At 48.0% G+C, this 16,375-nt stretch overlaps 1 protein-coding gene across 1 annotated transcript in view; it reads right to left on the bottom strand.

Annotated features, from left to right (window-relative positions):
* The window catches only part of GALNT15 (polypeptide N-acetylgalactosaminyltransferase 15), a 46,096-nt gene that overhangs the window by 17,452 nt on the left and 12,269 nt on the right, over window positions 1-16,375 (bottom strand). The window contains exons 2-3 of the mRNA XM_032408751.1: window positions 9,792-9,958; window positions 5,995-6,199 (exon numbers count right to left, since the gene is read on the bottom strand). Of these exons, the coding sequence (XP_032264642.1) occupies window positions 5,995-6,199; window positions 9,792-9,958 (372 nt within the window). The remainder of the gene's footprint in view (window positions 1-5,994; window positions 6,200-9,791; window positions 9,959-16,375) is intronic.

The following is a 16,375-nucleotide window of genomic DNA, read 5'->3' as shown; positions in this document are numbered from 1 at the left end:
TGGACTCCTCTTCAGAAAAATTATCATATGCACATATGCAAAATATTATGCACAATTTCAGAGGGTTCATGGGCCCCTGCTCTAGGGTCTGGTTCTTGTTCTTCCCTATATCAGACAACTTGATCGGCTTGAAGAATCAGGACTGCCAAACTCCAGCAGTGTCCCTGGTGTAAATGCACATGTACGCGAACACGTGGCGTCTATGAGCAAACCAAAGTCCTAAGTCGAGGCTTATCTGCTTGCTCATTTACTGATGCTGTTGGTAATTGGATTTTACCCCTTTTTGGCTGTTGTTCTTGTTTGTTTTGTTTTGTTTGCACAGCCTGGGATATGACCTCAGAGAGGGTGATGGGGGAAAATGGTACAGGTCAGAAACCTCACCTTTTAAGTAAACAGGTCATCATTCAGGAGTACCAGGAGCTGATCTCCACGTAGCCAATATCTCAGTCACATTTTTTTCTGGCCTCTCATGACTGTTACTTCTAAAATCTATGCCATGGTGTGCCTGAGTGGCTTAGTCGGTTAAGCCTCCAACTCTTGACTTTGGCTCAGGTCATGATCTCAGGGTCGGTCGTGAGATCAAACCCTGCATTGGACTCCATGCTGACCCTGGAGACTGCTTAAAATTCTCTCTCTCCCTTTCCCTGTGCCCCTCCTCTTTCCCCCTGCTCACTCTCACGTGCATGCTCTCTCTCTCTAAAATAAAATAAGTTAAAATCTATGCCATGAAATGGATCAGGCCTGAACTCAGGGGGTCCTGGAAGGTCTCAATCTAAGAGAAGAGAGATTCCTGGCAGAGAGATGCCAGCCACACTGTGTTTACACTTCTATCGATTTCCATCTCTATTCTTCCCACCTCAGAGATGGCCAGGCTAGGGTGGCCCAGGCTACATGGAAAGCACCAGGCTGGTCCTAGGACTCAATTATCTGTCCTTAAGTGGCTGACATTGGCATGAGGAGTCATGGGGTTTATATTTAGAGCAAGGATCCCAATATGATTTTCTTGCCCTTTTCACATTGTTCCCTCTGGAAGGTAAAGTAAACTTAATCCCTCTGGGTCCCCACTTCTTCTGGCATCCTGAATTGACCTAAGAAAACTGAGAGGCAAGGTCAAGGAAGAAAGGAGGACACCCAGCCCCCCTCCCAAGTCTCCACTTCCTGTGGAGTGAACTGAGCAGATGGGATGGATTTGGCTACTGGCAAAGCATTTTGTGGAATTTCAGAGTCAAGAGCCAGGAAAGCCGTGTGGCTGAATCCTGAAGAATCCCATCAAATTCGTGCCATCTTAGTAATCATAACAGGACAGGAAAGGAAATTGCGTCTGAGCATCCATACAACTAGCTGCTCCTAGATCTTTGAGCTGTGTCCTGCCTGACAAGGCTGTGCATTCCCTTGGACCAGAAAATGGGGACTCTAGAATTTATCAAGTCTCTCTATTTGCTCTGTCTTGCTGGAAGCTCAGAGTCCTATGCAAAACTCACATTTAATAACTGTATCACCCCAAATATCCAATGTTTCTTTTCCTGTCTGAGATCTCCTTTTCCTTCTATTTTAACCAGACACCTAAGTGATGAATCACGAGACACTGAGTGCCTTTTGGATAGAGATGAAGAGGATAGCAGCTGCTTAGCCATGGCTGAATTAAGGAGTAACTGCAGTCTAGTGACTCAAAAATGGTGATTTAAAAAACCCAAACAGTCTTATATTTAGCTTTGGGTTTTGTACCTACAGATGTGTCTGGTGTTCTTGGAATACACTTAAAGCAAAATAGCAACGCTGCCCTGTTTGACTCGGAAGGAGCTAGAAGTGTCTGCTTACACCATCATTCTCTCTTGCAAATTGAGTTTTAACTCTCAGGCAAGTACAAGGTTGATTCTCTCTTAAGCCTTTCTAAGCTCCAGGGGGTCAGGCAGTTGGGTTTCAAAAGACAAACAGAGGTAGTAGAACTGTCAACAAAGACTGGCTGACCACTAAACGTGAGGTCAACTAATAAACTACTGTCCAAGCAGTCAAAATCTAACTGCGGCTTCAACCTTACCAACCAAACTTAGGTTACTTACAAGCCCTGGCTTACCTCATCCCTCTTTATTATTCCTGCACCTCCATGTTCCTCCGGGTCTGTGATATCTAAAGTCATTTTGGAAGTTCACTCAAATTCTTCGTGTTGTGGACAGTATCTTATATTGAGAAGCAAAAGTCTCTGAATTCTCTAACCCCAGAGCTCTTGCTTCTCAAGTGTGACCCCAAGACTTGTGTCGGCCGTTTCACGACTCTGTCATGCTGAGGGGTGTGTGGTAGGAAGAAGGCTGGAGAGTTTCCCTGGGGCTTGAGACCAAAAGAAGCCTGCTCCCTTTGTGGGCTGGGGTCATCTTGGTCCCCCTGCTGCTCCTCACCACACACACACACACACACACACACACACACACTCTCTCTCTCTCTTTTTATACACTCTCTCACACACACACATATTCTCACACACACACACACACTCACACACACACACACACACTCACACTTTCACATGGGATTCCTCAGACTGCTTTCCATCATTTCACCCCTTGCAGGGCAGGGTGATGGGAGGTGGTCTGTTCCCTGTCCCACCTTGCTTCTCCCCATGGAGCAGGCTCAGCCCTAGCTGAGCACTACATAACCTTATGAACTAGGTGTCTCTAAGATAGAGGACCAGACTAAATTCAAGGGGAAAACAGCTTGGACAGCCTCTGGGGCCAGCATCGCCCCTCAGTGGGTGTTGTCTTTCAGCACTTCACTGAAGACTGCCCCTTTCCCATTGGAAACCTTCATTTCTCTAGGGCCATAACTCTCACTCCTTGGCTTGGGTATTAGAGCTGACAGTTAGCACAAGGCCGTTGTCAGCTGGCAGCTAGAGTAACAGCTACCCTTGATCTTCATCTGTGTTACTTTACACGGAAACCAACTACCAACCAGCACCTCTAACACTGCTCTAAAAACTGCTCTTTGAGCAGCTCTGTCTGGGGCTGCTATGTACAGTTATGTGGGTTGTGCACTGCCCAAACTTAGAGAATGCTTCAAATATCATAGGCATTATAAATTTGCATACTTCATTCTAAAATTTCTGGCAGTTAGCATTAAAGTAACTTGTTCTAAAAAATGAACGTGTTATGACACATGTTCTGAGAAATGAGAGTAAAGGATAATGAAGAAGGGACTCCTTTTACCAATTCATACAAAGTTGCCATATGGCTCTCTATAGACCTGTTCTGTGGGCGGGGGTGGGAGACCAGGGCTAGGAACCAGGCCTTGAACCCTCTGATCTGGGTGTTGAGGAAGTTATGACTCTTTGAAATAGTTGATTTATGGCTTGTTACACTGTTACTCATCATCCCACTCCACCTTTTTAATGAAAGGTCTTAAAGACCTTTTCCTGCCTCCTGCACAATGGATCCTCACCTGGTGACAGAATGTCTCCTGCCATGAGCCTCAGAGGCAGCTGGGACTCCTTTCCTCTCTTGAAGAGCAGCAGCTATTAGAAACTGTGCCCAATGGCTTCTACAGCTTTGCTTCACACAAGGTGAGCTGCCATGGGAGGCCAGAGGAAACGCTTGAGCAAAACTGCTATAGGAGCAAAGCAGACCTTAAAAGGGTCACTCTCCCAGGCCACAGCTTTCAGAGCATCTCTGTGTGCAGTGGAGAGAGATGAGAACTCAGGCCCATGAGAGCTAGCTTTTCTTTCAGACCCTCACCTGTGAAGGCCTGCAAGCTGAACATCGGTCCCAAAGAAAACAGGGTACATAGGAAGCTGTGAATGAGGTGTGGGATGACAAAAAGATGGCTAAACCATAGAAGAGAGGGGACATGAAGAGGAAGCCAAACCAGAATGGGGTGTAAGACCAGAGGCCGTGTGTGTGTGTGTGTGTGTGTGTGTGTGCAGGGAGGCAGGAGAGGGAGAGAGGTAGGGAGGGGAGAGAGGGAGGGAGACTGAAAGGGAAGAAGAAGGGGAGGGGAAAAGTTGGATAACGAGAGGAAAGAAAGAGCCCAGGAAATGAGAATTTCACGGACCCACCTTCTTAACTGTGGCAAGTCTCTCAGGGAGCCCCATTTTATTTATAGCTGAGGACCCTGAGGTATTGCCAAGTCTTCCTCTCTCAGCCTAGAGTGAGAAATCTCCAGATCTGTGAAAATGGCACCAATGTGAGAAGCAGACATGAGGGGCTCGTTCTAATCAATGTTTTAACACATGTCTCACAACCAGGGTGGGGAGGGGGATGAATAAATCTCATTCCCTGATCAGCATCTCCAATTCTTAAAATAATTCATAGACAGCAAAAAGAGCAGTAGGCCCAGAGTTAGAACACCTGACTCAGCAGCAAAGTCTCCATGCACCCTCGCAGATCATTTCACCCCGAGGAGCCCCACTATCCCTCTCTGTAAAACGGAAGCAGAAGTACTTGCCTGAGGCATCTCATGGGGGGGGCGTCAGTAAAGAATTATATGAGAACAGTCTATTCGGGTTATACATACATAAGGCTTAATGATATTAATTCCTGGGTTCCTAAATGTCTGCATACAAGAAGCATAGAAAACGGTCTAGCTCTTGAGTGGCTGTGTGACCCTGAGGGGTCTCCTTGGCCTCCCTGGAACTCAGTTTCTTTCAGCAGTGAAATCGTGAGATAGGACTAGATGATCTTACAGGTCCCTCTGAAAGCTATCTGTCTGTGACACGGGGATGGGAATTAGATGGGGAATAGGCTGGACCAACTTTAGTTCCCACTGCAATGATACACGGTCATTATGATGTTGAGGGCAAGATCCAAGATGGCAGAGTTTGTTAGGTTTGCATGTTTACTTGTCCTCGTCCTGGTCCTGGATTTATACACATCTCCTTTTCTTCTGAGATAATAGCCAGGAGTGGGCAGTAATCTGTATTACGGTACTGGGCAAAACTAATCCTTCCCGATTTCACTTGAACTCTGATTATTCTTTATTAAAAAGGAATTGCTGGACTATTAACGATTGACATCATGTTGCTTGAAACCTCCTTCATCTAGTGGAATATGCTAATTCCTTTGCCTCCTCATCCAGAAAGGTCTTTTCTTAGATGTTGTCATCCCCGACTTCAAAGGAGACATTGAACGTATACCATGGGGAGGAGTGCAAGGATAGAAGTCATAAGGCTTGGTTCTGGCATCTGCTCTATCTGGCTGGCCATCATCAGAAACAATCATTTGTTGAACTCCTACCGTGTACTAGGCCTCCGCAAACCCCAAGGGGTATGCCTGAGGTGGTCCAAGGTGGGCTAGCCACCAGGTTTTGCTTTTTCTTAGTGGGATATTCAGATTGGGGAAAATGGTTGACAGGGCATATTTAGGAACAGTATGAGGAGAGCAAGGAAGTGGGGAGCGAATGACAGCAAGATGGGGAAAAAGAACAGAGAAATGGTCAAAGAAAAAATTTTAAATGCTGGGCTAAGGGGTGTGTAATGCAATTCTCTCTGACTTCACATTCCTGAGGCCTTAGTTAGGACATTAGAGACCCCTCATCCCAAAAACCAATGCTGGTTCTTGATTGAAGTTTAGCAATCACAGAGTCTAACACATTCTGTTTAGGGGTAAGTACCTACGAACAAAATATAAAGACTTTTTCTCAGGTTATATTATAATCCTGATTAAAATTCCTGACTTTTCAACAAAGGGAGTGACACCATGGTAAGATGTTACCCTATCCAGGAGTATTTGCAACTTAAGAGAAGCTGTTCTCCAGGCCCCTGTGTTTGTATTTAGAAAACAAAGCAGATGGACTGGAGGACCTCTAACTTCCCTTCCAATGTACCTCCCTATACTTTTGAAAAGGCCCAAACTCAAACATCTGAAAAAAAAACCAAAGAAGCATGTTACTCTCTCATGGGGAGCCTCGGGGACTTGTTCAATGGTGGATAGATGTTCTGTGAGTGGTGGAGGCTGTAGACTCTTTCTCCCAGCCCCACCTCTGCTCCCCAGACCCCAAGGGTGAAGTTACCTGTCACCAGCTATTCTGCTGAGGAGGGGCTCCAACCAGCCCGGGTGGCACTCACAGTGGGAATCCATGAAGACCAGCACGTCCCCGGTGGCCCTGGTGGCCCCCAGCATCCGGGCCCTGATGGCACCCAGCCTCTTGTTGCTCCTGAGCAACTTCACTCCCTCCAGCCTGGCCACGTATTCGCTGAGAGAAGACTTGAGTTGTCCTGGAATCAACAGAGTTGTGGTCAGTGGGGTCACAGATGCCACAGCCAATGAGAGTGTGATGACCATCACTAGGATCATTGTCAGCAATTCTCTCTTGGGAGCTGTGGTGAGCACCAGGGTCCTGAGACTCAGATACATCACACTATGGCTGTTGCTAAGGTGTAAGTTGCTTCATTAGTTTGGGGTGGGTCAGTATTCCCTCCAGTAAAAGCCAGGAGAGATGGTGTCATAAACCCGGAGAGGAGAGGAATGGCTAATCTTCTCTAAATGCAGCAGTGGGTTATGCAGATTCTGTTGGTGCCCGACTCAGATGACCTAGGGTCCCTTCTTAGGTTTGGTTTGGTTTGTACGTGCCCAGCAGCTGTAGGTTTGTTGCTAACTAGTCTGCACCCTTCTCCGGGGACATGCCCTTGGGTATAGAACTGCTTCTCCTGTGAGTGCCAGAGAGTCCTGCAGAATGCTGCCCCTGGCCCCAGGTGCCCAGGGTCAATGACCAACCTGTGCAGGGCTATCAAAGCTCACTCCTTCACCTCAAGGCAGGACAGATTCTGGGATGCAGTTGGCACTGCAGAACTGTCCATGGGATCAGGCTGTGGCTGGACTTCATCCGAAACCTCATCTTGGCTCAGTTCCTTCCTCTGCCTCTCCTGCTTCCCCTACTCTCCTATAGGCTTCCCCTGAGAGTACACCCCCTAAAAATCACAAGCACATGAATCCCATCTCAGGCTCCGCTAAAGAAATCTGACCTAAGGCAGTGGTCAAGGAGGTCAAAGACAGAGGTCCATTAAATGTGGCCACTGGTAGATCATTGGTGGTGCGGGCCAAAGGGTTTCATTGTAACGGTAGGGGTGGATAGCAATGCAGTGGGTTGAAGAGAAAGTGGGACTTGAAAATCCGAGACCAAGAGACTAGACGTTCTTTGAGGAAAATGATTCTAGAGGGGGTAAAGGGAGAAGCTTATTAGGTTTTGTGTTTAAGAGCTTTCTTATCTTAAACACACACATGCACACACACACACACACACACACACATGCATACATCAAGATGAACAAGCTAGTGGAGACAGAAGGAAGAAAGAATAATGCATTCATGGAGAAGTAGTGTCCTTCATGAAGTCTTGGAAATGGGGTGCTCCTAGTCCACTGAACTAAGATCTCAAGGGCAGGGATTATACCTCATGCATTTCCACTGCTCTGATCCCTAGCACAGGGCTGGCCCGTGGTAGGCACTCAGTACATGTGTGTTGGACACAACTGTGCTGAAGAGCAAGAATTTCCCTGGTTCTCCAGCCCAGAGGCAGTCTTGATGGGAATACACATAGTCTTGCTACTTTGGTAGCTGAGTCTCCAGGGAGTTCGGGAAGGCTCAGGCAGCCTTACCTGAAGGCCCCACCAGACTCCCTGGAGAGCTGCCTTCTGAGCAGCACGTGGCTCCTCAGGGAGACTTTTCTGCAGAGGAAACTGTCCTGAGCAATGAACATAAGGATTCCCAGTCATTGGCTGTTGAATTTCTTGGTGGTAAAATATTATGTCGATTACTTTATAATTATTTTTCTGATAAGTTTGTTAGTCCCAAGTCCATTGCTTAGAGAAGGACCTCTGTTAGCAAATTAAAATTTCTGAACTTGGATGTGTGAGAACCAGCCCCTCGGTGACTCCACGGTATTGAGAACTGCTAGTTGTCTTGTCCAACATTCATTCTCCTCTTCTACCTCACTAGCAGAAACTTGATTTTGTTCAGGGCAGCTAAAAGCACTAACCTACCAAGACTCCCTTGCTGTTAGTAATAGCCTTTTAATCTAACTCTGGTGGAAATACACTAGGTGAGAAGATTCTGGAAAAAACTGTTGTTTTACGGATTTTTTTCTAAAGGACAAACTTGGCTGACCTCGGCATTTCACCCTTTTCTGCTTGGAATGTGACGTGACGTGCAGAGGTAGAGTAGCCTCATTGGATTAGGAGGCCAAAAGCCACACTCCAAGTAGGGCTAAGTGGAAAGCAGAAGATGCTGAGGACGGGGCGCCAGGGTGGCTCAGTCGCTTAAGCCTCTGCTCAGGTCATGCTCTCAGGGTCAGCCCCATTTCAGGATCCCTGCTAAGTAGGGAGTCTGCTTCTCCCTCTCCCTCTCCCCCTCCTCCCTGTTCTTGCTTTTTCTGTCTCTCCCTCTCAAGTAAATAAATAAAATCTTTTTTTTTTTAAAGGGTGAGAGTATTAAAAAAAAGAAGATGCTGAGGACATTGGAGGACCCCACTGCCCTGGGGCCCAGCTCCTCGGCTTCTACACACACAAGGAGAAGGGAAGGCTACCAAGGGACTCTGACATAACACAGTTCATAGTCTGACAGGGGAGGAGCCACAGATGTGCTCTTGGGAGGACCCCGGCACAGCCGAGAGTTCGGAGAGTCTGTGGGTGCTTCCACCAGCCAACACATCCCAGGCCAGGACCTGCTTGCCCGTCCGGCCCAGTACGCAGCTGTCTGTACCTCAGTAACCTCACACGCCTCTGGGGCCTCTGGATAGTCTGGTTCACTTCCATGCCCGGGCCGGGCAGATTCCCAACATGAGGCCCTTCAGAAGAACTAGCAGAGGCCAGTGGCCACTCGAGCCTGTCTTCTGTCACTCCCCTTAGAAAGGTGTTTTTCAGACCTCAGCAAGTGTTCAGTCTCCCTTGGAGCAGTCTGTTCTCCCCACAGGGCCCGGGGCGGGGCGGGGGGGGCCTCCACAGGCCATTTGGTTGAGCCAGAAATAAAGCCTGAGGCCCCAGCTGAAGAAGAGCAGTGGTTCTCAAAGTGTCGTCCACGGACCAGCATCATCCGTATCACCTGAGACCCTGTTAGAAATGCAAATTCATGGGGGCCCAGTACCAGATCCAGAAACTCTGGGGGAGATCCCAGCAATCAGTGTTTTAATAAGCCTGCCAGACAATTCTGATTACATTCAAGCTTGAGAACCACTGACCTAGAACTTTCTTCTGTCTCCATCTTCTTTTAACAACTCAGCCAGGCAAGGGGCTGGTCCCTAGTAGTGAGTTTCCTGTCAGTAGAAACATTTGAGCAGATTCTGCAAGTCTGGGCTCTGGGCCTGACTCTGCTGCCCTTGGCATGACTCAGTCCTGGTCAATTCTCTTCTCTAGGCCTCAGCTTCCTCCGTCTGGAAAATGAATGGATCAGGCTAAACAGGAATGATCTAGTGACTAATACATGTCAAGTGCTTTACCCAGTGTCTAGGAGGCAGTGAGCGATAAGGAATGGCCACCCTGCTGTGATTCTTGAGTGTCTTGGGAAGAAGCATATTGGACTGTGTGGAGGTTGAGACTGGGAGAGATCCCGCTGGGATCAGGCTGGAGCGACCCTCCTGAGATCCTCGCTGGGACCCCCTTGCCTTGTTTGGCTGCTTTGTCTTCTATGTCTTCTCCCCCCACTTCCTTACCAGGTGCCCCTGGGGCTCTTCACTAATGAGTTACCTGCACCTGAATCCTCATCTGGAGGTATGCTTCTGGGAACCTTTCCTCTACAGGCTCTAAACCCTAGTCTTTGCATGGGAACCCCCCAGGGTCTAGGCCCACCCGAGGAGCGGGAGGAGCCCATAGCCACCTTGCTGGCTGAGGTCATCCACCAAGATGATCTCCTTCAGAAAGGCCCTGGGCACTGTGTCAAGGATGCTGTGCACAGTCCTCAGGAGGGTGGACCAGGCCTCGTTGTGGAAACAGAGGATGACGCTGGCTGTGGGCAGGCTGTCCCCGGGGTTCTGCTGTAGACACCTGCAGGGAAGAGAACCAGGGAGCCATGGGAAGAGAAGACCCAAAGGAGCATTGGACATCCTCTAACACACTCCCTAGGCCCTGGCCAGGGCTGCTTTAACCAAATAGCCTCCCCGCCCCACCCCCCGGGTTTGCTTGAAATTTCCATGGAAAGAGAACCCCTCACACCCTCGCAGTAGTGCTGTCTACTGTCTCCCAATCCTCAAATCCCAGGAGCAATGTTTAATCCATGCCTCTCTCATAGCAGTTGAGAGATATTGCCACTATTCCCAGCAAACAACTGTTCTAAACTGTAAAATGGGAGTGAATGACATTACCAACCTCATAGAGCTGTTGTAAGGCTTAAATAGGAGGAGGTACATAGTGAGTATCCTATCAACACGCATTGTCATTCATTTAAGGGCAGAAACACTATTTTCTTTATTTTTGTGTCTGTATAATCTAGCACAGCACCTAGCACATAATAAAGGTTAAATATGATTATTGTTCTTGAAGAAGGGCAAGGATTGAACATTTGTGAGTGCCAACAATATGCCAGATAATGTGCTAAGTCCTCTACACATATTACTGCTTGTTTACGCTAAAATAAGTCTTTGGTTTGGGCACTTACCCCATTTTGTGGATAAGGAAACTGAGGCTCACAGAGTGGACAAGACTTACCAAAGCTCACAGTGCTGGTAAGTGGCAGAGCTTCCAGGCTACCCTGCCCTTTCCCCTCCGCTGGTTTGTGGCTGGAGAGGTAGGGGTGGGAGGTACCACCCCTGTCAGGAGCCTGCCCCGTTCCCTCCTTCCTTTGCAGATGAATAGTATGCTCCCTATTTGCTTTGCATTTCATCTGCTGAGAGTTGTGAGTGAGACCACAGTGGAAAGAATTATAATAACAACAGGATGCTCGGAGCAGTGTGTGGCTCACAATTGTTCACAAAAGGGGCTTTTTTTTTCTAGGTAGCCTCTAAATGTCCCTCCCTGGAGGAGGATTGGCATTTGAGTAGGGGTTGGCTCAAGGACCTCAAACTTCCAACATCTAAAGGCAATTGTGAAGGTAGAACTGCCTGCAGACTGACCACCAGACTAAGGCTGGCCCAGCTGGAGGGAAATGCCACGCTGGTCCTCAGCTGAGCATCTCTCTGCCTAGTACAGTCCTAACCAAGGCTGAGACTCTCAATGTGCAAGACTCCTGCGTGTGGCTCCAGGCAAGAATCTTATGCCAGGGGGTGGAGGAGTGATACAAGGTAAGTGCTTTAAGGTAACAGTAAAACAGAAATCCTAGATTAAAAAAAAAAAATCCCAAACATATGAATATCTCATAAACTAGCTGCCAATTATTTTATTAACTTAAATATTAATGCCCTATTTCTTTCCATAAAGGATTTGAAGTCACTCACAAGGAATATGCACAATAAAATAATGGTAATATAAAAGTAAGGATGAAAAGTCAGGAGGAGGGAAATATAAGTAATAGAAACTCCAGGGGCGCCTGGGCGGCTCAGTCAACTGAGCGTCCGACTCTTGATTTCTGCTCAGGTCATGACCTCAGGGTGGTGAGATGGAGCCCCAAATCAGGCTCTGTGCTCAATCAGGAGTCTGCCTGAGATTCTCTCCCTCTCCCTCTGCCCCTCCCCATGCAAGTGCTCACTCTCGCTCTCTCTCTCAAATGAATAAATAAATCTTAAAAAAGAAAGAACAGAAAGTCAATATCTAGAGAAAGAACATAAATAGATAGGCCATAAGGGCCTTGGAGTTTCCAGAATGAATTTGAAATTTGAGCTTCCCGGTAGCCAAAGAAAATGGAGGTTTATTCTGCATCAGAATTGTCACCATCAGAGAAGTTATATACTAGAATTTTTAGGGAGAGTGGTGCTCTTTCTAGTACTTTTCTTTTTTTACAATTTATAACTTTTATTTTGAAACAGTTAAAGACTTGCAAGAAGTTGCAAAAATAGTCCAGAGAGTTCCTGTGTTATCTTCATGCAGCTTTGCCCAGTGATGATATATTATATAACCATCCACCATGAGCAGAATCAGGAATTTGACATAGTTCAAATACTATTAGCTCAAATACAGACTTTACTGGAACTTCACCAGTTTTCACATCTCACACTAGTTTTTAAGAGAAATTCCTACAGATCTTAGAAAGAAGTCCCTAAATGGGTGACTGTCCTTAGAAGCATCCCTACAACAAATGAAATCATGAATTTTATGTGCACTTTTACAGGCTGCTCACATAACCCGTTCGAAGTGAAACCCCCTCCTGTAAGGTTTTCAGGAGATAACCAAGGCTGCAGGGCTCACTGCCTGCTCTGCTGAGGGATTTCACCCCTGCGGCCCCTCCCCGCACTCACCCTCCTCTCCCCGGAAGCCCTGGTGAAGCTTTGCTCCCCCACTCCGCCTGACTTGGAGAATTTCCACTCTGCACTCAGAATTTCTCTAGACCTGCTCACAAACAGGTTCAACCTCTTCAGGCAACCGCAGGACTGCTGGGAACCGTGGAAATAATCTGGAGTTTGAGGGGAGGACAAGCATGGGCTCTGAGTGAATCCTGTGGTTTGCCAGAAGGCCCAGCACTCTCGGCAAGGCTCTGGAGGGAGTGCAGCGCTAAGTATTAGAAACAGAACTTTGGCAAGGCCTTGCGTCTCAGGGCATATTTGACGCTTTTCAGAGGAGCCAGGGATGGATTATTTTGTTTCCGGTGAATGGAGTGACCAGGCGGAGGGGCCTGTGGATGGTGTCGGCTGTGTGGCTTCCAGACACCAGTGGCAGGAAGCAGGACCGGCTATATGCGTGCCCTTCTGGGGGTGTCTGTGGTCATCATTCCAGGGATGGGCACCATCCCCCTGTGGGCAGCACTGTCCTGTGGGGATGGGCAAATGGGGTGCGCCTTCTCCATGCCCACGGCCCAGGTAGTAGCACAGAGTGGAGGAGGGTGTGACACACGATGCCCCGAGGGCAGGCGAACTGCAACCCCACTCACCTCGCTGAAAAACTCTGTCCGTTCAAAGCATCTTGGAAAGAGCCTGTACGTCACGTGGACAGAGATCAAGCTTTGGCATTGAGTTCTAACCTTGAATCTGTCCTTATGTGGCCTGGGCAAGTGACATAAGCTCTCTGATAACCATCCTTCAACAATTTCCAGATCCACAGACCCAGTTATGTCTATAATAATCAATCCTTATTTTTTGCACTCCTTTTGATTCCAGTAAGTCTTTTTTGAGCATGTAATATGATTAACCTCAGTTTTCTCATCTGTAAAATGGGGGTGTTGGAAGGATCAAATGAGTTAATATATATGAAGTACTTATCCCAGTGCCATACTCATAGTAAGAGTTCAATACATGTTAGTTTTCGCAAGCCTCCCATGTGCCAGGATACCCTTCTAGGTATGTGTTTGTCTATAAAATGAGGATAACAAGTAAAGCTACTTTAGAGGGCTATGTAAAGATTATATAGGGGTGCTTGGGTGGCGCAGTCGATTGAGCGTCTGACTCTTGGTTTCAGCTCAGGTCATGATCTCATGGGTTGGGAATCAAGCCCCGCATCATGCTCAGCAGAGAGTCTGCTTGAAATTCTCTCCTGCTGCCCCTCTCCCCACTCACTCTCTCCCACTCTCTCTGTCTCTCTCTAAAAAAAATGAAAACAAAAACAAAAAAACTTAAAAAAAAAGATTATATAAACAAAGAGATGCCTTACGTGCCTTGTCCATAGCAAGCTTTCAATAAATGGAAACTCTTGCTATTTCTCAGGTTAGTGTCATGGGCTGGCTAGTTTCTGGTATTGCTTTTCATCATAGGAGAAGACTGGTCAGGTGTTCTAAAAATACTGGTCCCTGATATGTGTGGGATTTTCCCACATGCTCTGTCATTTAATCCTCATTCCCGCCCCGGGGGCTGCTGCACCGCCCAACTCCAGGGGACGCCATGCTCACAGAACGCCACGTGACAGGGCCCCTTGGAGTTGTGTGGCATGATGGTGTGGTCCACCACGGAAGATGGCGGGCAAAGAAAGCCATATGAGTGACTGGAACTCATACAGATCCCCTGCTGGACCCAACCTCTACAGAACACGGCCTAGCAGTGAGATGTTCTCAGTCGCCAGGCAGCCTTTGGGAACAAAGGCCTCCCGTCCCCTGTTGACCCAAGTGGTGTTGGTGGCTTCCATTTTGTTTTATTAAAATATAGGAGAAATTCTCCTCAGGAGAGTAAGGCTTGTGAGAGCAAGCATCCACTTGCCCCTTAACTGATATGAGTGGGTAAGGTTTGGGAGATCCTGAGGGAACAGTAAGAAATGGTCCAGATGGTGGGGCCCTGATCACCTGTGTTTGGGAACCCTGGTCCCCTGATGTCACCATGGGGACATCAGGTCCCTAAGGAGAGAGAGGGCACAAGGAGGGAGGTGGGGCCTGGGAAGAGGAAGGCAGGCGGTACTACAAACCTACCATCTGCTTCATAATATACCTGCTCTTCCTGCCCACCTCCCACCCATTTCACAGAGGTCTGGAGGGTGGGGGGCGAGGGGTGTAGGTAGGCCCGACTAGGGAGAGAGCTTGAGCAGTGATTCAGAGAAGCTGCTGGAAGCCTCTAAAAAGAAAAGCAAACAAACAAAACAAACTCTCTAAAATGCAGCCAACAAAGACTGCTTAAAAGCGGCCAACTCCTCCTTGCAAGTGCTCCTTGGTTGGGTACGAGCGAGCACACACTCAGATGTCTGCAGAGACTGTCAGACAGCCAGGGCACAGTGACCTGGGGTGGGGGTGGGGGCGCTGCCGGGAGCGAGAGACTACATGGCCCCCCTCAGAGTAGCCAGTGTCACCAGGAGGAAATTCAACTCAGCATCGCCAGATCGTTCTGATTTTCAGAAAAAGCCATAAACCTGAACTGTTTATGGGGAATCTCTCAATTTTTTTTTAAGATTTTATTTATTTACTTGACAGAGAAAGAGACAGCGAGAGAGGGAACACAAGCAGGGGGAGTGGGAGAGGGAGAAGCAGGCTTCCCGTGGAGCAGGGAGCCCAATGAGGGGCTCGATCCCAGGACCCTGGGATCATGACCTGAGCCGAAGGCACATGCTTAACTGACTGAGCCACCCAGGCGCCCCAGGAATCTCTCAATTTTTAAATATTGGTCACTCTTCCAATATTTAAAAAAAAAAAAAAAAGCCTGTGGTCAGGGGCGCCTGGCTGGCTCACTCAGTAGACCATGTGACTCTTGATCTCAGGGTTGTGGATCCAAGCCCCATGTTGGGTGTAGGGATTACTTAAAAATAAAATCTTTTTAAAAAACAACTGCAGCCAAACAGCATGTCTGGGACAGGATACAACCCGTGGGCTGTCATTTTGTGACATCTGAGTTACCCCTAACTTCGGGGACTCCTGCTCCTTCATCCCAGGCAACACTTTGCCTCCTGTGCTTCTTTTCCCTCTGAGACCTTCCTGCTTGGAGCCGGCACTAGGATTACAGCCCGACCCAGGATACCAGTCCGGGGGGAAGAGTGTGAGACCAGGGGTCAGAGGGCATGCGCCACGTGCGCTAGAAGAAGACAGATGCCGTGCTCAGACCTCTGAATCCCCTGTGAGCAAAGGGCAATAAGGGACTTTGAGCAGGTCTGTCACCCCCCTGGGCCCTCGTTTCCACATGAAGGAGGGATTCACTCACTATACAACGTCTAGACCTTTCCAGCTTTGCTGTCTGCAATCTGTTCTCAGCACGGGGGATTGGGGAAATTAGGGTGGGCCATGTGATGTTGTAGTGTCTTATTAATATTCACTGTAGCCACCACTTAATGAGGGTTCCTACACACCAGGTGCTGTGCTAAATACATGCATTATCACATTTGACCCTCCCAACTGCCCTTTGAAGTAGGTATTTTTGCGTGTGCAGAGATGGTCACCACAATTCTGTCCACCCTCATATGCATGCTCCTTTGCAACATGACTTTGCCACTTTTCTCATGAAGAGTTGCAACCTATTTCTCCACCTCCACCCCCCCCCCCCCAGCCCCCGAATCTGGCTGGTCTTGTGACTTTTTCTGACGGGTAGAATGTACTGGAAGTGATATTCTGGGACTCCCAAGTTGAGGTTCCAAGGGGCCTTGCAGCTTCCCCTTGCTGCCATCAAATGCAATGTTAAGGAAAGGTATCTTACTCTACCAGAGGGTGAGAGGCCACTTGGCGAAAAGCTGAGGTGCCCCAGCAGAGGACCAGCATACGCGCCAGATACGTGAGTGAGGCCATCTTGGATCACTCAATCCCAGTTAGCCTCCAGATGACAGCAACCCCAGGAGGGACCCCAGGTGAGGGTGGCAGAAGAAATGCCCAGCTGAGTCCAGTGCTAATTATAGAACCATGGATAAATGGTTATTGTTTTAAGCCACTAATATTTTGAAATAAGTTTATTGAGATATAATTCATATATCATAAAATCC

The sequence above is a fragment of the Phoca vitulina genome, unplaced genomic scaffold, assembly GCF_004348235.1.
Source record: "Phoca vitulina isolate PV1807 unplaced genomic scaffold, GSC_HSeal_1.0 scaffold10, whole genome shotgun sequence".
Lineage (NCBI taxonomy): Eukaryota > Metazoa > Chordata > Mammalia > Carnivora > Phocidae > Phoca > Phoca vitulina.
This window is presented reverse-complemented; position numbering and strand designations above follow the sequence as displayed.